This window comes from Chlorocebus sabaeus, chromosome 8 (assembly GCF_047675955.1).
Source record: "Chlorocebus sabaeus isolate Y175 chromosome 8, mChlSab1.0.hap1, whole genome shotgun sequence".
NCBI classification, from domain to species: domain Eukaryota; kingdom Metazoa; phylum Chordata; class Mammalia; order Primates; family Cercopithecidae; genus Chlorocebus; species Chlorocebus sabaeus.
Window position 1 is genome coordinate 78,950,592 of NC_132911.1, and position 27,404 is coordinate 78,977,995.

At 36.3% G+C, this 27,404-nt stretch overlaps 1 protein-coding gene across 1 annotated transcript in view; it reads left to right on the forward strand.

Moving 5' to 3' along the window:
• Positions 1-306: 306 nt before the first annotated feature.
• CRISPLD1 (cysteine rich secretory protein LCCL domain containing 1) overlaps positions 307-27,404 on the forward strand; it is a 45,958-nt gene continuing 18,860 nt past the window's right edge. The window contains exons 1-6 of the mRNA XM_008000926.3: positions 307-752; positions 1,769-2,088; positions 24,444-24,562; positions 24,889-25,021; positions 25,995-26,110; positions 26,823-26,923. Of these exons, the coding sequence (XP_007999117.1) occupies positions 1,831-2,088; positions 24,444-24,562; positions 24,889-25,021; positions 25,995-26,110; positions 26,823-26,923 (727 nt within the window). The 5' untranslated portion in view covers positions 307-752; positions 1,769-1,830. The remainder of the gene's footprint in view (positions 753-1,768; positions 2,089-24,443; positions 24,563-24,888; positions 25,022-25,994; positions 26,111-26,822; positions 26,924-27,404) is intronic.

Here is a 27,404-nt window from a genome sequence, read left to right on the forward strand (position 1 = left end):
ATTTCAACATATCAGCAGAAAGGAACTGAGTGGGAGGAGGATCTTTGCATGCAGGGTAGCTGGCGGGGTTGACGGGGGTTGGGGCCCTCCTTGCACATATCTCCCACGGGGGGACCAGACCTTCCGGGCTCGGGTATTGGGAGCCCAAAGCACGCCTACAAAGGCCGAGCGCCCTGGCTTCGCAGCGTCCCAGAGAAGCAGGGCGGGCTGCTTCTGGCGGCTCTGGCGGGCCTCTGGCCAAGGCAGGCTGGAGGTGGGGGTGGGCGAGGAGGGGCGCTGAAGTCACGTGCCCGCGCTAGGGCCGCAATAAATGCTCGGGAGCGCGAGGGAGCGACGAAAGCGCTCGGCGCCTGGTTCTGCGCGCACCGGCTGCACCCAGCAAGAGCAAGAGGTCGCTTCCAGCCTCCGCAGCCGAGCCTTGCTCGTGTCCCCGCCCGTCGCTCCTGCAGATAATGCTCAGAGACTCTGGGGCGCCCACCCTGGCAAACTAACGAAGCAGCTCCCTTCTCACCCCAACTGCAGGTCTAATTTTGGACGCTTTGCCTGCCACTTCTTCAAGGTTGAGGGAGCCAGAGAGGCGGAGGCTCGCGTATTCCTGCAGTCAGAGCCCACGTCGCCCCCCTGACGCGCGGTGCTCGGGCCCTTCCCGAGCGGGGCTCTCGGTCTGCGGTCTCGTGTGAAGGCTCTGGGCGGCTGCAGAGGCCGGCCGTCCGGTTTGGCTCGGCTCTGCCAGGAAACTTCACACTGGAGAGGTAAGGGCGATTCTAAAACGCATCGCTGGGTCGTAAAGCTGCCACCCTTTCCTATCTCCCTTTTCCTTCTTAAACTGTACTTAAAAAAAAAAAAAAAAAAAAAAAAAAAAAATGCCTACTGGTACAGAGTGGTTAGGCTCGAGGGGTGGGTGGGCTACTCGGAAAGCAGCGACGATAGAGATTAGCGGGAGCTCCAGTTCTTGTAAGTGACTTTGTTGGTTTCACCTCCTTTCTCTGTCGCGCGCTTTCCATTTGAATTCAGAGAACTGTGTGTGCCTTCACACTCGAGAGGAAAAAGCTCTCAAGTTGCTGGGGAGCTGCTGACTTCTTCGGGTGCAGGCCACAGATTAGTCACAAACTTTCCAGGAAATACTGAGTTCTTGACCTGAGCCTGATTAAGAAGAGGCTTACCCCAGGGACCCAAACCGTTCATTTGCTGTAGTTCACGGGGCCCCTTAGATGTACCCTTGGATGCATATATGAATAGCCTTTTGTATTTCTTTGAAACATTCACTCTCAATTTTAGAATGCTGTGGACATTTTGAGTGTCTGTGCAACAGAGATGTGTCACTGGAATAATACCAAATAAAATATTAACACCTTAAAACTCTTCATAGAGAAACATGAACCTCTAGATTGAAATCAAACATTCTAGGTGTATATAATATCTTTTGCAGAATATGTGTAATGTGTAGCCACTTAAAGTCTTGCAATTCACATAGTATTTTCAAGCTTTGACTCTTCTAGGCTACTTTTGCCATTTACGTTTGGCCTCAGGGGTATTATCTTGGACAATACAGTTTTCTATTTTGTGGAAACTGCATTGTGAAAACTCCTCTGGAAGAAAAAAAAATGGGTTGGAGATAAGTTATTTCAAAATGTGGGTGTCCATTTTCTGTTGTTAAATAGATAGATCAAACTGACACACTTCCTTTGTAACTATTGTTTTGCTCGTGTTATTAGCAAATTCATATCTGCCGGTATTTTCATCTTAATCACATGACATGTCGTTATAGCCAAAAGGAGTGGAAGAGCCTGTCTTGGAGATTTTCCTGGGGAAATCCTGAGGTCATTCATTATGAAGTGTACCGCGCGGGAGTGGCTCAGAGTAACCACAGTGCTGTTCATGGCTAGAGCAATTCCAGCCATGGTGGTTCCTAATGCCACTTTATTGGAGAAACTTTTGGAAAAGTACATGGATGAGGATGGTGAGTGGTGGACAGCCAAACAACGAGGGAAAAGGGCCATCACAGACAATGACATGCAGAGTATATTGGACCTTCATAATAAATTACGAAGTCAGGTGTATCCAACAGCCTCTAATATGGAGTATATGGTAAGGACGTTTTTCAAGTGGTATGTACAAAAGAAATGTTTGTTCATGCTTTCAGTCAGCAGTCCTCATGCTGTTCTTTACTCTTTAATCATTTGTTTTATAAGAATATTTTATATGTTTTAAGAAAAGATTTTCTTTCAGGGTATTTTCCTCTACTTATTCATTTATTAATAATGTTCCTCTTGTTTCTAAGAGCTCTTGACATTTCAGAGTAGGACTAAATGCCTTTAGATGCAATGTTCCTACTAAGTGCTGTAAATTCTACTCTTACCAGGAAGGTTAATATAGTGAAAATGGAAAACAGCTGGCATATTTGCTGTTAATTGACTTCACTGAAAATTTACGTCCTAATTCCTGATAGAACCTTTTTATGAATGGTGGATCTGAAAATGGACTAATAATTAGAAGAAACTTTCTGGATTGCTGGTATATATAGTTTCTAATGGGTCTTTGTTTCTTATAAACATGTAAATGACATTGTAAAAGATACATTTTTATGGTCGCTTTATGTTAAACAGTGCTTTGGCAATGGCTTTTTTTCTCCCCTTGGATTTATTATTTGTGAACTTGAAGCATGAAAATAAGCCTGGGCAAAGGATTAATTTAAAATATGCAACTTAACAACCTTATGTTTACTCTGAGTAAATTTGTAACTTTAAGGGACAGAATTACTTCTTTAAGACTGCTAGCGTGTAACTTATGAGTATACTGCCATTTCATACCCTAAACATTTAGAAAACTTCAAAAATCAGTTATTATATTCCTTCCATGAATGAGTAATGCACTAGCAAAGCCTGATAATAAATAGTTGTTGGCAATGGCAAAACTTACTTAACAAATGTTGGAAATGGCATTTTCATTGCAGTTAATTTTCATACATTAGTTTTTTTCTGCATTTACCTTAGTTTTGGTGGATATTCTTTATTTGGATAATTTTCATGAAGCATGGAAGTTCTGAGTTCCTATTGCCCATTATAAAGTATGGCATTACACTATTTTAACTTTTACCAGAAAAAAATTATTTTACCCTAAAGAAAGTAGGTGGCACTCAAGAGAACTAATCAGGGATTAAGAATTGAGACTCAGGAATGAGGCTGTCTGGATTAAACTTCTGGCACTGACACCGTCTAGCTATGTGACATTGGGCATTTGCTAATTTCTCTCTACTTCAGTTTCCTGGTGTCTAGCATTATATACTCACCTCAAAGGATTATTGTGAAGATAAAAGGAGATAACCTGGACACAGTTTAGCTCATTATCAAACATACTTCAAGATCTCAGTAAATGTTACCAAGACATGTATAACTAATTTTATGTTTCCTTATATGGTTTAAATATAATATCTAAGGAAATTGCCAGCTCTTCTCAAAATACTGTGCAGGACATGACATCTGTCATGTCTCATATTTCTGCTTCTTGTATAGTGTTTGTCTAAAGTGAAAAATTCTATACTTCTTCATCCGTGAGACTTCAAACAGAGTGGCCAGTTCTGGAGCCTTTCCAACTAGGCTACTGAATGCTTATTCCATGTGAATAGGTATTCAGCTGCTTTTTACTTAAGGAAGAACTTGGGAGTTCAAACCCACAAAATGCAATCTGAGAATATTTGTGTGTGTTTTAAGTGATATGGAAATCATGGAAGAACAGTTCTGTGATTCGTTCTCATGTCTGGCTTCCAAAAAAAAAATAATAATAATAACTGCCTATTGTATGATATCTGGTCTGGGATGTTTATATGAGTTTCTTTTTAGTTTCACTGGTTTCAGTCTGTCCTTGAAATGTAGATTCAGAAACCAGCCAGGGTTTATGTTGTGTTGCCCTTAGATACTATTAGCACTGGAACTGTGTCTTGGCCATTAACTGGTCTGCAGAGAAGTGCATTGCCCAACTGTAATACACATTTTCTAGAGTACACATTTAAGGTGAAGTCTAAAATACTATTTTATTTGAAATACTGTTGATTTAGGCATTTTATAGCAATGTAAATGAAATGTAGATCATTCTTGTGAAAATCCAATTTATTCAAATCGTTATTTAAAATTTATTTATTCTGAGAAAACAAACCTTTAAACTGGCTAAAGGGCTATTTCCTGTAAAATCTGCAATGTCCTATGATAAGTACTACTGGTTTTGGCCCCTTCTACCCTATGTGTCTGTCATTTCATGTTAAATGTTTGAATAACCACTTACCTTATTTATACTTGGTGCATATTTTAGGTAACTCTTTGTCCTTAAACCTATGGGAGCTAGGCCGTATCCGAACATTATTAATGTTACATTTCTACCCCTACTCTTTTACTCATTTAACTTTTAGGGTTAAAAATTGAGTCTGGGCTGTGTACAGTGGTTCACGCCTGTAATTCCAACACTTGGGGGCAGAGGTGGGAGGATCACCTGAGGTCAGGAGTTCTAGATCAGCCTGGCCAACATAGTGAAACCCCATCTCTACTAAAAGTACAAAAAATTAGCCAAGCATGGTGGCATGCACGGGTAATTCCAGCTACTGGAGAGGTCGAGGCACCGGAAATGCTTGAACCCAGGAGGGGAACATTGTAGTGAGCTGAGAGCATGCCACTGCACTCCAGCCTGGGTGACAGAGTGAGACACTGCCTTAAAACAAACAAGCAAGCAAACAAACAAACAAAAACTTGAGTCTGGAAAGCTTATTTTCTCTTAAAGAGCTTTAGGTGTTGATTGAGAATAAAGAAATAGACTCATTTGAAAATTTGCTTGTAAGCAAGGACACAGAATTCTTTGTTCACGTCTGTGAGTAATGCCAGAGGAGCACAGAACAAATGAAACATTTCTAATTTTGAGTGCTAATCAGTGGATGAGATGAGGTATATATTGTTTCTGAAGGTGGTCAGAAACGTGAATCGTAGGAAAGAGTTGGGGGTATATGTCAATTAGAGGAAGAGGAAGAGAAAAATGCAGGGTGGCAGGAATTGGCAGGCTGGTTGTAGAGAGCTGGAAGCAGATTAAGTTCATGGAAGCAGATTAGTTGATGAAAGCACAGACCTTGTGGCAGAGTCAGGATGGGGAGAAATAAGTTATTGGTGATAGAAACCAGTAATCCTAAGGAAGGAGATTACCTACATTTAATTTGGGGTAAATGGAGAAACTGGAACTTTTAGGTCATTCAGTGATACTGTTGCTGAAGTGGCCGTGGGTTTTGGAGGAAAAAGTATTGGCTTTGGACCTAGATTTCAGCAGGTTCACATTTTGCTTCTGCTGCTTATTGGCACGTGAACCCTGATAGTCAGCAAACATTCTAGGCGTTGTTCTTCTCATTGGCAAAATAAATGAAAGAATATAAACCTTATATGTTTATTGGCCATTTTTATGTTTTTTTCTTTTCTTTTTTTTTTTTTTTTAAAAATGTCTGTTCATGTCCTTTGCACACTTTTTAGTGGGGTTGTTTTTTTCTCATTGAGTTCCTTGTCGATTCCAGATACCAGTCCTTTGTCAGATGCATAGTTTACAAATATTCTCTTCCATTCTATAGGTTGTCTGTTTACTCTGTGGTTATTTCTTGCTGTGCAGAAGCTTTTTAGTTTAAGCACCATTGGTCTATTTTTGTGTTAGTTGCATTTGCTTTTGAGGTGTTTGTCATAAATTCTTTGCCTAGGCCAATGTCTAGAAGAGTTTTCCCTGGGTTTCCTTGTATAGTTTTTATAGTTTCAGGTCTTACATGTAAATATTTAATTCATAAATCATGCAATATCACTCAGCCATAAAAAGAATGAAATCATGTCTTTTGCAGCAGTGTGAATGGGACTGGAGATCATTATCTTAAGTGAAATAACTCAGAAACAGAAAGTCAAATCCCGTATGTTCTCACTTACATGTGGGAGTTTAAATACTATGTGCACATGGATATAGGAAGTGAATTAATAAACGCTGGAGACTTGGAAAGGTGGCAAGGGTGGCAAGAGATGAGAAATTATGTAATGTGTATATTACGTTATGTAATATATGTAATCATGTAATATGTATATTGTACACTGAGTGGTAGTTACAAAGTGCAGACTTCATCACTACACAATATATCAATGTAACAAAACTGCACTTACACTCCTTAAGTCTATTAAAAAAAAAAAAAAGAATACAAACCTGACAGGTTGTAATGAGATAAGACATTTGCTACTGTGGAACAGCTTTGCTTTCTTCAAGCGTTTGCATTGTGTATTTTAAGACTGCATTGCTTGGTTCTTCCATGTCCCCATGCTCTTGTTTCTCACACATCTCTGAAAAGTTTGTTTCCCAAGTTTTCACTTCTGTCCTTTTCCCTTTCTACAGGGACTTCTGTACTCCTTTGACTTTAAATATCCTGTATTTGTGGCTCCATATTCTGTATCTCCAGCTGACAACGCTGTCTTTGAGCTTCATTTGAGCTTCATTTTTGTATTTCCTACTGCCTGTTGGACCATCTCCATGTAATATTACTCCACAGACATAATACTGCACACTGCAAGTGTCAAAAAAACAAACAAACAAACAAAAAAACCTGCCTTATCCTTTTCCTGTACCCTCACCTGTCAGCCTCTTTGTTGATGATGAATATCACTAACATCTTCTCAGTACTTTCTAAGAAACATACAAAAAAAAAAAAAAAAAAAAACACCCAGAAAATTGGTCACATCCTTAGCTTTTTACCACACATTTCCGTATATCATACACACACGAACATCAATACACCATTACTTGCCAAATTGTGTAGATTCTGTCTCAAATGTCTTTTGAATCCCTCTCTTCTATTGCATTCTAATCTTTGCTCTTTGCATACCTACACTGGTACCACAGCTTCCCACCTAGCAGACTATACCAGTCTGTTCTGTTCCTCCTTTCTTTTTTTTTCCTTTTTTTTCCTTTTTGAGACTAAATCTCGCTCTGTCTGCCAGACTGAAGGGCAGTGGCACAATCTCAGCTCAGTGCAACCTCCGCCTCCAAAGTGTAAGCGATTCTCCTGCTTCAGCCTCCCAGGTAGCTAAGATTACAGGCGCACGTCACCATTCCCAGCTAATTTTTATATTTTTAATAGAGATGGAGTTTCACCATGTTGGGCAGGCTGGTCTCAAACTCCTAGTCTAAAGTGATCTGCCCACCTTGGCCTCCAACAGTGCTGGCATTGCAGGCATGAGCCACCATGCCAGTCTTTGTACCTACTTTATTTCTAATTTAGCTCACTCTCCTCACCATAAGTGAAGGTGACTTTTCCCTCAAACCAGTCTGTGCTGGTTGCTTAGTTGCACAACAGTTCTGTTGACTTCTGGCTGCTCACAATTTAAAGCCCACCATGATTAGCTTATAAATGGAAGCATGTTGTCCAATCTGCCCCAGAGTGTTCAACTCCCTTGTGTTTATTTGAACCTGTGTTCCCATTGAATTACTCAGTGTTCTTGAAGATAGGCATACCTCCTCATGCCCTCGTGCTGGGCTGGAGTGCAGTGGCACTGTCTTGGCTTATTGCATGTCCGCCTCCCAGGCTCAAGAGATTCTCCTGCCTCAGCCTCCTGAGTAGCTGGGATTGCAGGCGTGTGTCACTTCGCCTGGCTAATTTTTGTATTTTTAGTAAAGATGGGGTTTCACTATGTTGGCTAGGCTGGTCTTGAACCTGAGGTGAACCTGAGGTGATCCACCCGCCTCAACCTCCCAAACTGCTGGACAGGTGTGAGCCACCGGGCACGGCCACAAACTCTTACTTTTCCCTCAAAACAGCTTAAACTTTGTCTTTCCTATAAAGCTCCCTCTGCTCTTGCCATTCCACTGCTGCATTCCTATTTATTTAAGCCTATTTATAGTATTAAAGCCTTTTTTTTGCAGTGAAATATCATACTTGTTTTCCTTTCTAAGAGTGAATTACTAGAAGGATAAGTATCATACATTATTTATCTTTATAACTAAGCTTGGTGAATAGAAGGGCTACTCAGTAAACATTTGTTGATATAATATTGTTGCTCAATAAATACTTATTGAATGAGGGGATGGATAGATGAATAGGTAAGATTATATGAAACAAATATGGAGGACAGGTAAGACAGAGAAATTAAAATAATAAAAGTTCTGGAAGGTAGAATATCACCAAAACCAGGGATATCAATGTGGGAAATTGGAAACACTTGAGAAAAAAGTATAAATGCTTCAAATAATTCAAGATTTTTTCCCTCATTTTTCAAATTTTCATTAGCTGCTAAAAATTGTCATATAACATAGAGCTACTAAACTGTTAGTAAATGTATTGAAATGTTGTGGAATTTAAATAATAAAACAGATTAATGAGTCTTTACCCCTTATTGCATATTTTAAAAATAGTCTGTAAAATATTGTAGATAAAGTTCAAAATAGTTTGTTACTATACAAAGTGTACCTAAGTGTAGAATGTACTTTAGCAACGAGGGAGGGCAGGTGACCTAAAAAGGACACATGGGTCAACTGTGTAAACTGTTTCTTGCTGTTATTACTGTTTCCCTGTTTTTTGAGAAGTGTTGGCAGACACTCTGCTGGGGAGTTGATTGCTATGCATGCCTCCTCTCCCCTCATATATTGGAGAGGCTATGGGCAGAACCTTCACATGAATGACACTTTTCTAACTGTAAAATGAAACACATCTGGTTTCACTAGGGAACCAGAACCCAAGGGCCAAATAACTGGTGGTACTTTCAGTCCTGGGTGTATGTTGATGCAAACAATGTCTTGGTTTCAATTGGTTACTTATGTTCTTTTTAAGGCCATGCTTAAAATTAGAAATTATGTTTTGTTTTTTTCCTTCTGTGCTTCAGTACAGAAGATAACTCCAGAAACTGGACATGGGACAACCTAGTTTGTTGAACAGGGTAATGCTAATCTGGAATATGCAAAAGTGATCTTTAGCTTGTGAATTGCTTCATTTACTCTCATAAATTCACATTTTCTAACATTATTTGCTATCAGTGATATATGTCCAGAATAAATGTAGATAAAGAAATGATGGCCTTATGACTTCATTACCCATAGCTTGTGTCCTGATCTTGGTACAAGTGCCAAGAATTCATTGCAATAAATATTTTATTGCAATTAAGGTTTAATGCAATTAAGGTTACTGCAATTCTTAACTCCTAAAATAATAGTTTTCTCTCTGTATACTGTTGCTTGACTGGTCATTTTCAAAAATGAAATATTTTTATATCTTTGACATACGGTATCTACATACACCTAAAGGTATATGAAATTTCTGTTTATTTAAAGAGTATCATTATTACTTAAAATTACTAAAGTTCCCTTATTCTGAATTTAAAATAGCTTATTTAATTTTCCTAAAGTGTTTTTGCTTTAATAGTAGTATTGAGATACAATAAAGTTGTTTTAAGTATCATTTTCTACAGAATTTTAAAGTTTACAAAACCTTATTTTGAATATTTTTAAGACTTCGACCTTTAAAGTGAGTGTATTTTTCTTTTTGAAGATTGCACCATAGATGGCAATACCTATAGAAAGAAAAGTGACATTACAACCCAGTTCTGTTCTCCCTTAAATATTAGCAACATATCTATGGGTTTAGAAAGACAAGAGAAGAAAAGTAGTTTCAATAGGAGAATGGAACATCCAGAGCCTGAGATATGCCACAAAATTTTGGAATTGTACTTTTATTCGTTCCTTTATTCAGCAAGTATTGGAAGTTTACTAAATCCCAGGCACTATCTAGGGTCCTAGTATAAACAGAACAAACATTCTTCCTTGCATGGAATAGATGCGAGTCTCCAGACAGCCAGGGTGCCCATGTGGCAGACAGACAGAGTATGAGAAGTATGGTAGGAGATGAGGTTACAAGTTTAATTGGGGAAGAGATGCAGATCATCGTAAAAACTCTTTCTTTTAGCTGAGTTTATGATAAGAAGCCATTTGAGGCATTTCGACATATGAATAGCATGACCTTCCTTACATTTATTTAGAATCATTCTGGCTTTGTTGAGAACATACTTTAGGCGGTGCGAAGAGGAGCACAGCTGTGAACAGGAAGACAAGGCAATTGCAGTAATCGTACAATAGTTGATGGTGGCTAGGAGTGGGGTGACAGCCATGAAGGTAGTAAGAAATGGAAAGAGTATGAATATAAAGCCCTATGTGATCATAAAATTCATCTTGGAAAATTCAAGGAGGCCTTGTTGCAAGATGAATGAAATTGACTTGGCTGGCCAGCCAGCCAGTAGGCTGGGATTTCCTGCATTTGATGCAAGATCTAAATCCATCCAAGCCTTGGTTGCCGTGTTTTGAAAACTGATGGCAGTTTCCCCTCTGGTTTGAATATCAGTGGAGAAGATTCTGGATCCTTCAACTTGCAAGGACTTCTGGAATGGTTGCAGAGATTCCAGAAATCACTGGTTACCCATTTTACCCACACAATTTCAAGAGATTAGAGGAGGCGGAACCCAACCTCTGTCTCCTCCCTTCCTGGGATAGATTTGCCTGCTGTTTCCTCACCTAGTCTGCCTTCCCTCTCAAAATTCAGTCTCCTTCCTCCCTCCATAAAAACAGAAGATGAGAACTTTTGCATGAGAAGTAGAACAGGAAATTGTCCAGTTTCTGCCCAGCAATCACTATTAATTGCACTATCATGGGAATGTCTTTGGGATTTTATTTCATTTTGGCAGACTTATTTGGCATATGGGGTATAGCTGTACAGTTTGCGCCATTAGATCTTAGAAGCGTTGTAGTTGTTGTTTTTTCTAAGATGGGGAAGAATATGGATAGACCAGTTTTAGGTAGAGAAAGTTGGGGCTCAGTTTGAGACATATTCAAATTGAGATTTAGCTTAGATATCCAAATGAATGTGTCAAGTATGCCATTAGATACAAAGCAGTTAATATATGGAGGCAAATCTCGAACATGAAATTAGGACTCACCATCATTTAGATGGTATTTAAACTCATGAGGAGAGATTAGATCATCAAGGGAATGAGTATAGATACAGATGGTCAAGACATGAGTTCTTGACACACTTTAAAGTGTAGAGGTAGGGAAGATGAGAAGGAAAAACACAAAGAAAATTGAGAATTAGGAAGAAAACCAGAAGAACATGATGGCCTGGAATTCAAATGAAGAAAAGCAGAAAGAGTGATCAGCTCTGTCAAATGCTGCTTATAAAGCTCAAGTAAAATGCAGATATGAGAATTTTACAACATATTTGACAATATAGAGGCTACTGAAATCTGATAATACAGTTTGGATGAAGTCATAGTGGTCTAAGACTAGTTCAAGAATGGGATCAGAAATATTATTCATTACTTATTTATCGAACACGCAATATCTCCTATGGGTCAGGTGGTACCCACAGTCTTTTGTTTTGAGTCAGGGTCTCTGTGCCGTAGGCTGGAGTGCAGTGGCACAATCACAGCACACTGCAGCCTTGACCTCCAGGGCTCAAGCCATCCTTCCACTTCAGCCTCCCGAGTAGCTGAGACTACAGCAATGTGTCACCAGGCCCAGCTAATACACAGTCTTAACTCTCTTCCAGCCTAAAGTTTTCAACTTAGTTTTAGAATAGATAATTCAATCTGGGAATGTATCTCAAATTTTTACAATAAATAGGAAAATGTAATTTATTTGCATAATTTTTGCACTTTGCTGAATGCCTTTATTTAAATATGAAAATATAATAATCATATAGTCACACTTAAGAGTTACATTTAGTTCAGGAAAATTCTCTCTTTGCTATTGTTCAGGCTGTGCTCTCTCACATATTCCTTACAGGAATTTATACACCAAATCATTGCACATGGCTTTAAAATTTAAATTCTCATATTTTTAGTGATTTTTACTAACTCAAAGCCAAGTCTTTATAAAAATGGCTATGGGTCATTGATTTATTTATATATGCATAAATATACATATGTTATATTTATACATGCACATACATCATGGAGGATGTTTATACATGTATGCACATATAATACATGTATATGTATGATATTTAGTTTACAGGAAGAAAAATGTGAAAATTCAAGTGGTAATGAATTATCTGGTGAAGATATTACAGTATTTATGTCTAACCATGTTCTTATTTTCCTAAATATTTGTTGCCTTCATAATTTTAGAAAGCTACTTGTAAGGCTTTTATAATTGATTAAAGTGATTTGTTATTGATAAATTTACGTTTAAAAAGGTATTTAAATCAACAAATATTGACTGAGCACTTATGTGACAGACACTGTTCTTAATGCTGAGGAATGCATTAGTTTATAAAGCGTTTGACAAGTTAATGAAAATAAGCAGAGTGAGGTGATAATGAGGGAGGTGGAGCTAATCCTATTGGGTAGTTGGAGAAGGCTTTTCTGAATTGGTGAATTACAAGGAGTCAGCTAAGGAAAGATACAGAGACCCATCATTCTAGGCAGGAGAAATACTAGGCACAAAGTCTTCAAGTCAGGAATAAGGTTGGAATTTAACAAAGAAGGACTGTGGGACTGAATTTTATTCCATAACACGGTAAGTATTAGAAAATAAGGTAGACATAAAAACATGGGCCAGAATCCTCTTTTTTTTTTTTTGAGACAGGGTCTTGCTCTGTCACCCAGGCTGTAGTGCAGTGGCACAATCATGACTCACGGCAGCATCAAACTCCTGGGCCCAAGCAGTCCTCCACCTCAGCCTCCTGAGTAGCTGAGACTACGGGCACATACCACCACACCCAGCTAATTTTTAAATTTTTTGTAGAGATTGGTCTTGCCGTGTTTCCCAGGCTGGTCTTGAACTCCTGGGCTCAAGTCATCTTCCTGCCTCGGCCTCCTGAAGTGCTGGGATTATAGGCAAGAGCCACTGTGCCTGGTCCCAGAATCCTTTTTGACCTTTTAGGTGAATAAAAATTTCTGTTTTATTTTGAATTTTTTTTGAGATGGAGCCAGTGTGGTGGCTCATGCCTGTAATCCCAGCACTTTGGTTGCTGAGGTGGGTGGATCATCTGAGGTCAAGAGTTCGAGACCAGTCAGATCAACATGGTGAAATGCCATCTCTATTAAAAATAGAAAAATTAGCCAGGTGTGATGATGCATGCCTGTAGTCTCAGCTACTTGGAAAGCTGAGGCAGGAGAATCGCTTGAACCTGGGAGATGGAGATTTTAGTGAGCCGAGATCATGCCACTGCACTCCAGTCTGGGTGACAGAGAGACTCCATCCCAAAAAAAAAAAAAAAAGTAAAGTTCAGAGATTTAATAGCAGCGAAGAAGTTTATTATTTCAAGGTATTGACAAGAATCAGAGATTTAAAGTAATAATTTCTTCTCTGATTTGCCATTGGTCATACCACTCTATCCAACCACTGTACGTGGTGTCACCTGCTTTCCCTTTGGAGACATTTGACTAGGCAACATCTGGAGATTAGGAAGAGATAATCAAAGACATGTTAGTGATGGATTAATTTTTTAAGTACTCAGATATTAGATAGTATGAATCTAGTACAGATACATACCAGATAGCTTGTTTGGGGTTCATATTGCAATTGAATACTAAATACATATGGTTGTACAGGAATCTAAATTATGAAAATTATGGAACTGTTGATCCAAATATGTTACTTGGATTACTGGGTTATTAAACTGGCTAAAAATAAGAAGCTGAAACTGATCTGGCGAAGCTTACTTTTTTCTTCTTTTGACTTGTTAACAGAATCAGTAAGGTGTGATTAAGTCAACTACTTACACATACATGCTTATTGGGAAAAAGACAGCAGATTTTCTATGTTGGCAGCTCATAAACCTCAAAGGCAAACATTTGAAAAAGGACACAGTCTATTTAGTAAGCCATGCTTTATATTTTAAGTTTTAAGCCAAAACATGTTTTGAAAATAGCAGAATATTAAAGATAGAAAGCATATTTTTGTCATGGCAAAGCAAGTAGGTATGATTTTGGGGGGTAGAAATAAGGGGTGCTTTTGTCTAATAGTACTCAAACTTTAATGTGCATATGAATCCCCTGGGAATCTTGTTAAAATATATATTTCGATTCAATAGGTCTGGGAACCCCAATATTCTGCATTTCTAACAAACCCCCAGGTGATGTGGTGGCCGCTATTCTAGCAACCTCATTTTAAGTACAAGGCTTTATCCTTCCTGGAGGAAGTGAGGTTTAAATTGGGACCTGAATAATTGTAAAATACAGGTTCTTTATTTTCTCCCTCTTCAACTATCACATTCTCCTCCCCTTTTTTTATATATAAGGTACTGACTGCAACTGTTAAGGCAGGAAAATGGAATTGCTTTTTCATTTTTTTTTTTTTTTTACAAAGTACTTATAATGCATAATGTTGGAGAAGTTTGAACAATAAGATTCTCTCCTCTAAGGTCTAATGTTGAAGTCAGTCTAATTGGAGGAGAAATGGGAAATGAATCTCAAAGTTAGTTAATGGCACAATTCTGCTGGATAGTGAAAAGTGAAATTCAGCCACTGACAGAATAAACCTTAAAGGCCATATGAGTAAGAAGGGAGGAAGTAGAATTTCAGTTGGGCAAGTATGAGGGGTTGGAGGGCAGCAACTAGATAAAAGGATAATGAGCTATTAGGCAAGACTGAGAGTGAATACGGGACTTAGTGTTTCTAGAATGTCCCCTGTATGTTGTTGCAAGTCAAACAACACAAAGTAACCACCAAAATGCTAGACAGTCTGGTAAAGGGGCTGCTGGTAATAAAACATAAAACCGTATCTTATACTTGCTCAAGACATATTAAATCCATATCTGAAATAATGAATGAGATCAGATGTTGTCCAGAGAAGGAAAATCAAATGAAAAAAAGTGTTGAGGGAGGGGCAGCTCTTGAATGAAGATGGAATAAGAACATGGGAACTCCTGTGTGGAAAGAAAAGGCCAAGAGGTCTGCTAAATCAAGGGTACTGTGAATAAGTGAGTACAACCTGAACAAATAATAAAGCAGTGCTATTTCACGTGAACATCTACCATGTTGTTCCATGTGCCTTGAGATTTTTGATGCTGAACAGATCTTGCCAAGCCTGCTCCCCTTTGCAGATGGTGAGAATGCCTATCGCCCTCCTTGTTTTCTTTGTAATGAATTTCTACTTTCTTTAAGATTCACTTAGAGCCTAACCTGCTTTTGTCTAAACCCTCCATACAGAATTAGGTGCCTCCCAGACCCAGTTCCCTGGCTTCCATAGCCTCCTTTACATGCCGCTGCTTGCAGTGTTTACATCCTTGTCTCTTTCTCTAGCCTCACATTCCTTTGTAGGAAGGGACTGTTCCATGGTAATCTTTGCATTCCCCGGTTGTGTGGCTGACACATTCCCTAAGCTCAGTTTGTGTTAGCCGGAAGGAAAACAAAATGGGATGAATGAAAAAAATGAAAAGATGACGAGATTTTCAACAACAATTTAAAGTGGACAGAATGAAAAGGATTTAATTCTGTCTTGACAAAATAGTTTTATTAGAAAATTGCAAAAACATTCTTTTTAGTGAAAGCTTTTCACTAAAATGTTTTACATAATTACATATCATTGCAAGCTTGACATGTAAATATTGTTTTACATATCCTGATATACTCTATTGAAAAATATAAAATTATGTAAAAAGTAATAAAAAATAAAGTTATGTAAAACAATTTTATATATTTTAAACATGAATTTATGCAAAAAATAATTTTACATAAAACAATTTTATATAAAACAAAATTTTATGTTTTTAAGTAGAATAGTTTTTGGCTTAGGGCAAACTCATTCATTTTGGGTTAGTGCAAACTCATTTAGTAAACATGACAGGTGGCTAAATTATCACTGGATTTCAGTGACTTTCTGAGTTGCACTGGGTTTCTGACATCTCTGTCTCACGATTTGGGGGTGGTCAGAAGCCCTCTGAAGTTCAGGATAGGATATTCCAGGAGATACAGCGATCAGAATGGCAAAACTCTTGATGAACTGTTTTCAAGATGTAAGTCACTATATGGAACGAAGTACAAATTAATATATTTTACACTGCATATAAATCATGAAAAATTTCAGAATAAAGCAGTGACGAGTAAAGCTTCTTAGAACAGGTGTGTTTTGAAATAGTATTTGGTAGAGGTTACCATCATTGTATGGAAGGGAATATGGTGAGACCCTCATCAGTAAGGGATTGTGGTGAAAATATGTGTCCAGCTGATTCAATGGGGAGGAAATGGCTGTCACAATCTGTGTGAATTGATCTAAGCCTCAATTATGGAGATATTTAGGCTTGGTCAGATTTTCCCAAATGGTGGAAACAACCTTGTTCTGTCAAGTGTGATTCATGGCAGACTTGAGCAGCACAGCCCTGTTCCATTGTCTTATCTGCTTCTTATGATGAAACATTTTATTTGAGGTAATATGACAGTATTAGTCTGACCTTTTAAAGTGAAACATTTATTACAAATTATTTCCAAACTTTGAGTTTCTTGATCTAAAAAATGTTTTTTATGTATAATGTATGTATGTTAGTGTCACCTGAACTTCAGGGGTACTTGCAGACTTCAGTTGGAAATGAATCTCAGAAAGATTTCTTTTCAACTAAGGTCTTAAATTAGTTAATTGTTAAGAATTTGCAGCAAAGCTAGGAGTAACTTACTCCAACCTTTGTTTTGTAATTCATGTTGTCTTAAACATGAATTATAAGATTGTTTACTCTCTTGTTGGAACTTTAGATAGCAGTGATTCTCTTATTTTTCAATCATTCAAAATTTTGAATTTTATTTTCTCTCTTACTCATATAAATACCAGTAATGTTCCAAATGTGAAGAGACAGGCTATGTTAATTACAGCAAATCAAACAGATTCTCATAGGAACAGGGGAAGAAGAGAGCATTCATTAAGATCTAGTATGTGTCAGGTAACAAGTTGTTAGGCAGTTTGCTAATCAAAATTCTGTGAAAGATTTTTATTTTCAAATATTTGTTTCTCCACAGGAAACAAATGCCACAATAACTAGGGTTCAACAGTAAAAAAATAATAATAATAATGAAGGGCCTATATGCAGAGTTGTGGGCAGGATTAAGGCGAGCCATGGGGTGTGGCAGGGTGCCCAGGCTTTTGTGGTCCTGACACAGGCTGGTGAAGACAGGTGCCTGGAAGCAGGGTCATGTGAGAGGACCCGGTCACCATTGCAGTGAGGCCTAGAGGACTCAGAGGGGCAACGCATTCTGAAATTCACATCCCACCCTCGGAATTCCTGTTTGTGTGTTTTGTTGGCCAAATCTAACCAGAAGCCAGAGGGCAGGAGAGCCTGAGGTAACTCAGTATGTGGAGCTATCTTGTGAAGACACAGAACTTGGCAGTAAGCGGCTGAGCTGACTGTGTGGGGTAAATGAATATTTAGCACCATCTTCTTTCTCAGAGTTTTAAATAAGGACTTTTGAAAACCATTCTTTAAAAAAATCATCCTTTTAGTCATTATTTTAATATTGAGAAAAATAATGCTATAGTCATATTCCTGAGGAATGTCTAAAAATCTGATTGAGGATGCTATGGTTCCTAAACCAGCTTTGAGCTTCGTGGCATTCACGGAAAACAGGAAACTGTATGTTGTTTGTAGCTCTCACTGCCTGTTTGCAGGCACAGCAATTTATCATCCTTGATGCAGGAATTATTAGTGGAAACTTATCACAGAATTCTTAATATAGCAATATAGAGACACCAAGCAATGTAACATAGTCGTTTCATTAAAAGTGTGTAAATGTACATTTGAATGTTTCTTATATTAGTCATCTTTGGTTTAAATTGAAGTTTGGATGTCAAATTGTAGATTTCAGTTTCTATGTCTCCATAAACTTTCTTCTTTTGTCCAAGAAGTTTTTCACTTGTTAGATCTTTTTTATTTATTTCATTTTGAAAATTTGGTGTCTCCACATAAATACACAAAAGCAATTATTTTTTATTTACTTTCAAAACCTAAGTTATGGTTATTTTGATATTTGAATATGAAACATAAACTAATTCATAAGTAGATACTGTAGAGGGATTTTTTAATGAGTTTTCCTATCGTGCATTTTTATAGACTTGACTTTTAGATCAATCCTGCATCTATATAAAATTTACTGAGTTATGAATAAACTTAACACAGATGTTTATTCTTGTAAAATGGCCTAATGTCTATAGATGAAGACTTAAAGATCAAGAAGTAAAGAATATGTATAGATCAAGACTTAAAGTACCATCAATTATGTGAGACATTTGCAATTACTAAAGGATTTTCTTGATAAGCGAGGTAGGTAAGGTATGGTCAAACTTGGGGAGGGGGACCTTGACACTGAGATGAGATGAGCTTAATCAGTAGAAATTCTGTAGAAAATGTAAGGATTGTAATTCTGTAGAAAATTAATGGCTTTGCTGTCCCACAAAGACAGTAAGCCCTGTGTCATGCATCTGATGTAATATTCAATATGATATCTGTATCTATTGATACAATGGGTTTAATTGAAATAATCTTGTGAGTATATCTCCATATTGTTTCCATTACAAAAGATATTTTAATTTTAATAAAATACAGAGGAGTTTTCTAAATTGTTAGGGTGCTATTTTTTTAAGGTTTTAAGCCTTTGTTTTAGATTTTAAGTGAAACACTGCCACACATGCCTCACATCTCTCAATTTCCAGGAGACCCTAATTTGTGCATTGCCTTAAGGTAATGCTTCTTTCTCAGTAGTTGGCAAAGTCACTGTGCCCTGTAACATAAGTGTTTCCTTTGAAATCTGAGCCTCTTGCATTTTCCCTATAACTACAAAGTCTATTCAGAATGGGTGAAGCACAACACTTAAAATACCTGAAGTAATTGAATTGTAAGGAATGAAATACAGCTGCTTGCCATAGTACATTTAATACCAGATGATTTAGTCACAAAAGCATGTCACACTCTTTCTGCACAGATTTATTTACTTATTTATTTCATTGATGTCTGGGAGAAAATTACGTAGCTTTACAGATGTTATAATGAGTCATTATATTTGGAATTTGAATCTGATGTATTCTGAACTGTCCAATGTGTTATTTTCATAGAATAACGAACTATTGGGTTATCTTGGAATTCAGGTTATTGCTGTAGTTAGGATCATATTGACAACTTACTCTATCAGATTCTTGGATTGTAGTTTCTGATTTAAAAAGGAAAACAAAAGATTTGGGGAGGGATTGAATTAAGATGGATGATTTACAAACCTGTTTTATTTCAGAATGATAGCATAGCAAGAATTATATTTTAAAGCAGTATTTCTAGAAAGATAATTCTGTATGCCTTTGATTTTCTCAAATCACTTCTGCATTCATGAGCTGCTTGAAAAATTCTGGTATTCCTGATAGCTGTGCAAAAAATTATATTTAGAAATCTGTGCTTTATTTCAAATATTTTACCATCATATTTTCAGTACTAAACTGAAGAAAGGCCTGGTTTTAAATTTTTATTAAGATTATCTTCTTATTCAACTAAATGCAAAGTTTTTTTTAAGGTTCTCTGTTGCATTTATCTGTTATGAACAATATTAAAACAAATACTTCGAAACAATTGAGCTCTGCTGTCATGGGCTCGTAATCAGAAAATCTGAAATCTCCTTGGTTATCACAAAACCGCTTCTCAAATGGCTGTTTGAAAACAGCTTTTGCTTCTTAGGTAATAGAGATGCTCTTCGTTGTCATCTTAATTGTCATCAGATGCCTTTGTCACCAGAAATAGTATTTTACAGCTGATTCTTATGGGGTACTACAAGCAATACAGGATGTCATCTAAGAGACCGTGAAGTACAGACAATGGAATTGGAAAGCTGTCTTTTCCATTTAAGTACAAAAGAATTTGGAAAGACTTATTTCAGCTCTGTAATGTTAGAGATAAGGAAATAGAAACCAAATGATGTAATCAAAGATATAAGTTTGGAAATAAACAATTTAAATGGGAAAGAGAACTCTTCCAGGGTGTTTCATGTATTTTATGGTTTGAGTCATTTGAACAATGCAAACTTTTGTCTCTGTCTGTATAATAAAAGAAGAAGAAAATTGATCACGAATGCCCTTGACTTATATAGGTCCAGAACACACAGCACTAAAGAAGGGGTATTTTTAGCACCATTGGAAACTAAAGCATAATTCTGTCATTACTTCTGTCAGCCCTTGACTGCACAGAACTGGGATAGGTAGGGTTGGAGATATTGGAGTGCTTTTCTGAGTTAAGCATGTACACTTATGTGTCTCAAAAGAAGGATGTTTGGGGAATTTATTGTTCAAAACTTATTGCAAATGCTAAGAGACAGTTTTAAAAATAATTCTATCATTATTTTCAGCTTTCACTAGTGGAAAGGTAAGACTTGAGAGCCTCCAGCCTAGATCTGGACTTCCAGCATAACTGCCTTTGCAATGCTCCAAGAAGGAACAACTTTCAGATGTAGTTGGGAAATAGAGTTGTTTTCATTTTTGCACTCCTCATATGTATAGAAATGGGTACCCAACTACCCATTTTATAGAGAAATGGTAATTGTAGTGTGGTTTGACTTTAAATTAGTGCTGAGTGAATAGTTCAGAGGAAGAAAAAAAGAAGCTCTTTAGGCTATCTTGATTTAATTTGCACATCTGATTTTAAATAGAAATGTATAGAGACTAACCTATGTTTAATGGGGTGGGTATAACTTATTGGCAGTTTTAAAACATGAAATATGTTGTAGCTTTAAAAAAATATGTGCCATGCTTATTGTTAAGTCATGGTAGAATTTCTTTTAATAAGTTTTTAGGACTTGATTTGTATTATTGAACTTGACCTAAACAGCTATGCTTTATTCGATTCTGGGAATAGATATTACTTTTAGTCACTAATTAATATTAATATTGGCAAAGAACTAAATTTTGGTTGCATGCCCCTCTGCTTCAGCACTTATATTAAAAATGTATGCCCTTATTTTAGCAATATTATAGTTTATTCAGTATGCTTTCCCACTATTTTTAATGGACTAAATAAAATCATAAGTCATACCTCAAATACAGCTTATGCATTGTATATATTCAACATTGAATTTTAGTCCTCAAAGTGATCTGAGTTACCTTCTATTTCAGCTAGCAAATTTACAAATAAGAACAATTAGCTCAAAGTATTTGAATGGTATGTTTTACATTTTATTCTGATTTCTATACAACAGAAATATAAGCAAACTTGAAACACTTAGGTGCACCGTAGTGTATTAAACTCGTGTGGAACTACTTGTATATCTTTTCTAAAAATGATCCATTTTCAATTTCATAGGGAAAACTGACCCCTAAGATTGTAGAATCATATGTGAAACAAGAGTAAATTGAACTTGAGTAGAGGCCATGAGGATTCTTTTAAGAGCTCAGCTGAATGGTCCTCACTTGAGGTGTCTCACGATTGCCCTGACTTGCGTTGCCATCATCTGAGGGCTGGCAAACTCACAGGTCATATGCCTTGGCTAGAAAAACTCACATCTCTGGAGTATTGTCTGCATCTCTCTCTGTGGTCTCTCCGTATTTTCTTTCCAGCTATCTACTCATGGTAACTGGACTCCTAATTCATTGGCTTGGGTCTATCATGATGTGTCTTAACAGGAAAAACAAACAAATAAACAAAAAAGAAGCCTTCTTTCCTAACCTAGCTACCCAAAGTCTCCCAGCCTCTTTCTGTTTATTAGAAGTGAGTCACTATTTAGCTCAAATTCAAGGGGAGAGTGGGGAATTCAACTCCACCTTTGGTGGAAAGGGCGTTTTAAAACCATCACAGTTGTTTCAAAGCAATTATTTTTAGCTTTCTAGGAACTGTTTCTGTTTTTCCTATTTTTTGGCTAGTCTTTGAATATGCGATTGATATATTAAAAAAAGAAAAAAAAAAAAAACCCTACAGGTAAGTGTAGTTATAGCGTGTGTATAACTAGAGAACTCTGCAAGAATCTGATTTCCTGGATTGCAGATAATAATTTGTCCCTTAAAGACAACCTATGTCTTTAGAGAACTCCACCTGGAAACCTGCTTGCTTTTGAGAGACGATTACTTCTCCAACTTTCTAGATACAAAAGGAAATCAACATTTTGCCCATTTTCTTGGACTTCAGCCAAATTCATTGTTTCTTACCTAATTCTTCTTTGGACAAATAGTGACCACAACTTGAATTATACTTTTGTGTAATAAACATTATGTATAATTATAAAATTAGGTCAAAGTTAAATGGTAAAGTTTAATAATATGCCCATAATTGGCAAATAAAGTGCTTACCTGATAATATTTGTTTACAGCATTTGTTTCTGATGTCCATATCTTAAAACCACCATCTGGAATATTTGAAACTAATTGAAAGTGAAATTAAAATTTTTATGAAAAGCAACAACTCTTGCTGCTCTTATATTTTTAGTTGCATATAAATACACTATTTTTGTATTTTGCTAGAAAATTAAGATACACTAATGATAAACTTATTCTAATTTTGTATAAATTTTCCTTTGTGATTTGATCTGTATTTCAGTACCACAATGGAATGGGGAGGGATGTTCACCTATGAAAAATTATATGAATGAATTAGGAATCTTCTTCTCCTCAAACATACATTTTTTTTTCCATGCCTCTTTGTCCCTAGGGTGTTTTCCTTTTGGCATATTGATGTGATTAGATTTCCTGTATCCTTTAAAAATCAAAGCAAGTGAACAAGTTCTCCCTAGACTCTGGCATCTCATCTATAGCTTCTGCCACATCTCTCTTCCTATCTAAAGTATTGAGAAAGTAACTCACATTTGTTTTCCATACTTTCTCTTCACTTATTGATGCTCTGTGTTCTGATTTCTTCACCCATCATTAATCTGAAGTTGCTTTTAGTCATGAATTAGTACTTAGGAAATCTTAGTTTTCTGTGTTATTCAAACTTGTTACCCATTCTCTACTCCCAAAGTATCTTTTCTCTCTCATTATTTCTATAATTTCATATTAATTAGTTTTTCTTTAACCTCTTTTATTCTGTCTTGCCTGGCTTCTTTTGTTATCTTGTTGGAGTATTTTCCCTTTAGATTTTGACAACCCCAGAATTTTCTTTTTATTCCTCTTCTCATTCTATATCATATTCCCAAATAAATTTATCTCTGGTTGAATAACTTCACGATTCATATCTTCAGAGCACATTTTTTCCTCTGGATCCCCAGTCGTATAGTTCTACTCTCCTTGGCATATGTGCCCTCATACGTCACCCTTGAAATATGCATGGAAATACCTAGACACACACTTCTATTACAACCATCTATTTCTCTCTCCCTATTTGCTTTCTTCCAGTTTGGTAGTATCGTCAGTGTTCACCTTTTCTTTCCCTTACCGCCTACTCCAGCCATTTATCAAGTTGTAGGAATTTAAATTCCTAAACATCATTTCACTGTCTACTCTTTTCCAGCTTCATCACTGTCACTTAAGTTGTGTCCTCAGTTTCTATTCTCAGATTTGTTTTCCCATCTTTATAACATGCCCAGAGTCCTGTAATTGTAGTGCTAAGATTGAACCCGGGTCTACCTAACTCGGTGTTTTTACCACCACACATACTATACTGCATATTTTTCAAATTAATAAGTTGAATACTAAACCTAGAACTTGCAAAATTATTTCAGTAATCATTTCACTAAAGTAACTTAGTGATTTGAATTATTTCTTTTTAAATTATTTTAAAAAATGAATTAGTTATTTAATTTTATGTATATATTTTTATGAGAATTAGATTTGTTATTCATGTATTTAAGAAGCATTTATTAATCACCTTGTCCAGATGATAGACACTAGAAAATAGACCAAGGATACCAGCAGCACTGCCCCGTTCAATTTACAGTCTCATGAAAGAGATAGATATGTAAGCAAATACTAATATTACAATGTAATAAGTGCTAAACAAAGAAATGTAACAAAGCCTTAAGAGTCCCAAAGGGGTAGCTTACATCTAAGGAAATTGATATGATGTCACAGAAAAAGTATTTTATAAAGCTGGATTGTGAAGGAAGAGTAGGGACCTGTCTGACAAATAACTGGGAGAAGGGTGCTTGGGCAGAGGAAACAATGTCAGCAAGAGCAAGGACTTGTATGCTTTATGATAGGGAAGAATGGGACCCTGGACCTTCGACTTTATGTGTATGGGGATTTGTTTTATGTGTTTAGACAGAGGAATCACTTCAGCATATTCGTGTTCACTTAAGTACTTCTAAGCACGTGTGGGGCAATTTGGAGGGTTAAGAGATGGAGACATGGAGATTGATTTGGAGGCCAGCACAAAAATTTAGATGACTTTTGAGTCTGGTGAGAATCCAAACTATGATGTTGACTTTGTAAAGAAAGAAAGGAGAAAATGTAAGAACTGCTTAACGCTATATTCTGAAGAAGTGTCCAAATGCTACATGTGCACATTTTGCTTTTGTTTTAAACTGTAGACATGGGATGTAGAGCTGGAAAGATCTGCAGAATCCTGGGCTGAATCTTGCCAGTGGGAACATGGACCTGCAAGCTTGCTTCCATCAATTGGACAGAATTTGGGAGCACACTGGGGAAGGTATCTTAAAGCACAACTTTTTGTTTCTGAAAACATTAGTGTTTAAAATGAAATCCTTATTAATTCATCAGTGCAGTTTTTCAAAGACTTGAAAGAGAAATCATCACGAAACAAGTAACAAAAAATAAATATCACACCAGAACAATCAGCAATTTTTTAGACTTTAAATCATCAATTTATTAGTAATGTAATGGGCATAAATATTTAAGTTTAATAATTTACACCAAAGTATCTTTCTACCAAATTATACCAATGTATTTTGCAATATTTAGTTTTGTATTTTCTGCAACTTTGCTTGCCGTCTGTGACTGTTTTCTTTCTAATAGATATAGGCCCCCGACGTTTCATGTACAAGCATGGTATGATGAAGTGAAAGACTTTAGCTACCCTTATGAACATGAATGCAACCCATATTGTCCATTCAGGTGTTCTGGTCCTGTATGTACACATTATACACAGGTATGTTTAGGGGGTATTATACTTAATTCCCCAAATTGAGTTAATGTAACTATGAAAGAAATTAGGCTAGTGAACTTGTCTTTCTTATATCATTTAATATGGTTATTAAAAAATTATATGAATATTGATTATGTTGAATTGGCTTACAAATTTCTATAAACAATGAAAATAATTATCACACCCAAAAGTCCAAGCATCTACTTAAAAAGACATTATTTCAGTGATTTTGCATATCACACATTTTTAATATGGCCCCAGTAATATGGGGAGAAATTTACCGTCTTCAGTGTCAAAGTTTTATCTCAAGGAATAAAAATATAGTTTTATTTACCAATGACGTTCAATATTTACATGTGCAACATGTATATCTATATATTTATATTTCCTGTTCATAATTGGTATGTTCTAAATTTCCAAATCAAACAACTAAAGGCAGGTTGAACTAGATAAAGCTCACTGCTGATCAGACTTATTATCAGTGAATATAAAGCAGATTAATTGTTGTGTATGCTTTTGCATGTGACAAGACTGACCAGCATCAAACTACCTGATAACCTGTGGCATGATGGAAAGATCATGTTGTATAAGAAATCTGGACATGTAAATTTTTGCTCCAGTGTTTGCTGTTTAGGATGTGATTTTCTGTTCCTTTGTCAGAAAAGTTTCTTCATAGACACGTTAATATGACATTAGGTTCGTGAGGATGTAACTTTTGAATTATTTACTAAGTTTGCATTTGAAAATGCCTGCATATTATAACCAAACACAGTTATTTTTCTGCAGCTCTCTTTTTAAAATTGAACTAGGTATTACTCAAAGACTCAGGGAAAAAACCCTTTTGATTTGATCTCAGTTCATTTTGAATGATACACGTTGGTTTCTCACCTTCAAATTGTATGCATTTTTCTCTCAGAAGTGTTGTCCTATTTGATTTCAGCCTGCTTTTTCTGAGCCTTTCATTTTTCTAATATAGGTGGTGTGGGCAACTAGTAGCAGAATTGGTTGTGCCATTAATTTGTGTAATAACATGAACATCTGGGGGCAGATATGGCCCAAAGCTGTCTACCTGGTGTGCAATTACTCCCCAAAGTGAGTAGACAAAACACTATTTCAAATGTACATTTTTCTTAACAAAAGGAAAATACCTTTATGTTCCTGATTGTTGCCCATTTTCCATGTGTATCACTGAATGAAGTGTATTATTTTAATTCTGTTTATTTAATATGGCAACAATTATAGTTGCCTAATGCACAAAATAAATGCATAAAGGGGAATATGAAATATGAATGTATAATCTTTGTGAATATGGGAAGCATATTTTTATGTATTCAGTTTTACTCACTAACCTATACTATCCATAAATATTGAATAAGTGTTATTAGAGATTAAAACTATACATTAATTGAGAAATATATTTTCATCTGTGTAAAGACCATTTAAGGGATTATATTAACAATGTGACACAATCATATTTAGGGTCAAATTCAAGTTTAATAATGGGTTTTTATTAAAACAAATGGAATATAGTGAATATTCCATGGCAGAGTTTGGCTTTCTGCAAAAGTTTGATTTTGTAATTTTTAACAATATATGTTTTAATTTACTTGAGAAATTTTCAAAATGAGGCAGTAATTTATATTTAAACCTAGTAACCAAAAGGGCTCTGTAATAAATTATATAAATGTGTTAAATCTATACACCAAAAGAATTACTTAGAATGTTCATATATAGTGATGTTTCACAATATTTTATAAATTATGCCGTTAGACTACTTTTTAATAGAGCGTATCATCTCTTAAAGGGGAAACTGGTGGGGCCACGCCCCTTACAAACATGGGCGGCCCTGTTCTGCTTGCCCACCTAGTTTTGGAGGGGGCTGTAGAGAAAATCTGTGCTACAAAGGTAAGTGCTATTGTGTTGTAGTATTCATGTTGATTTATACTTTAATCCAGCTCCTGCATTACTTATGTTTAAAAAAGCCAGAAGTACACTTAATGATTACACGAAGTCTCTAGAACTCTATTTCAAATATTTTGAAGAAATCTTTTACAAATATTTATATTAATAAGAAGTTTGTTATACTAACATGAAATTTTTAAAGTTCCACGATTATTTCAAGTAACTTTCTGATTCTACTTTGAAATAACCCCAGAATGACAAGTATATTTATATTCTTAAAAATCATCTTGATGTATGGTTGACTAGAGTTATTTCCATAACTGTCATCTTTTTTTAAAGGATTTAGCAATTTAACGCAATTTATTTTTAGCACTTTAAACATTTTTAACAAAATACCCCTTTGTGTATCTTACTGAACCATGCTCAATGAATTATATTGATTTTTCACTTCTCACTGCACACTATTCAATTTGTCATGCTAAAA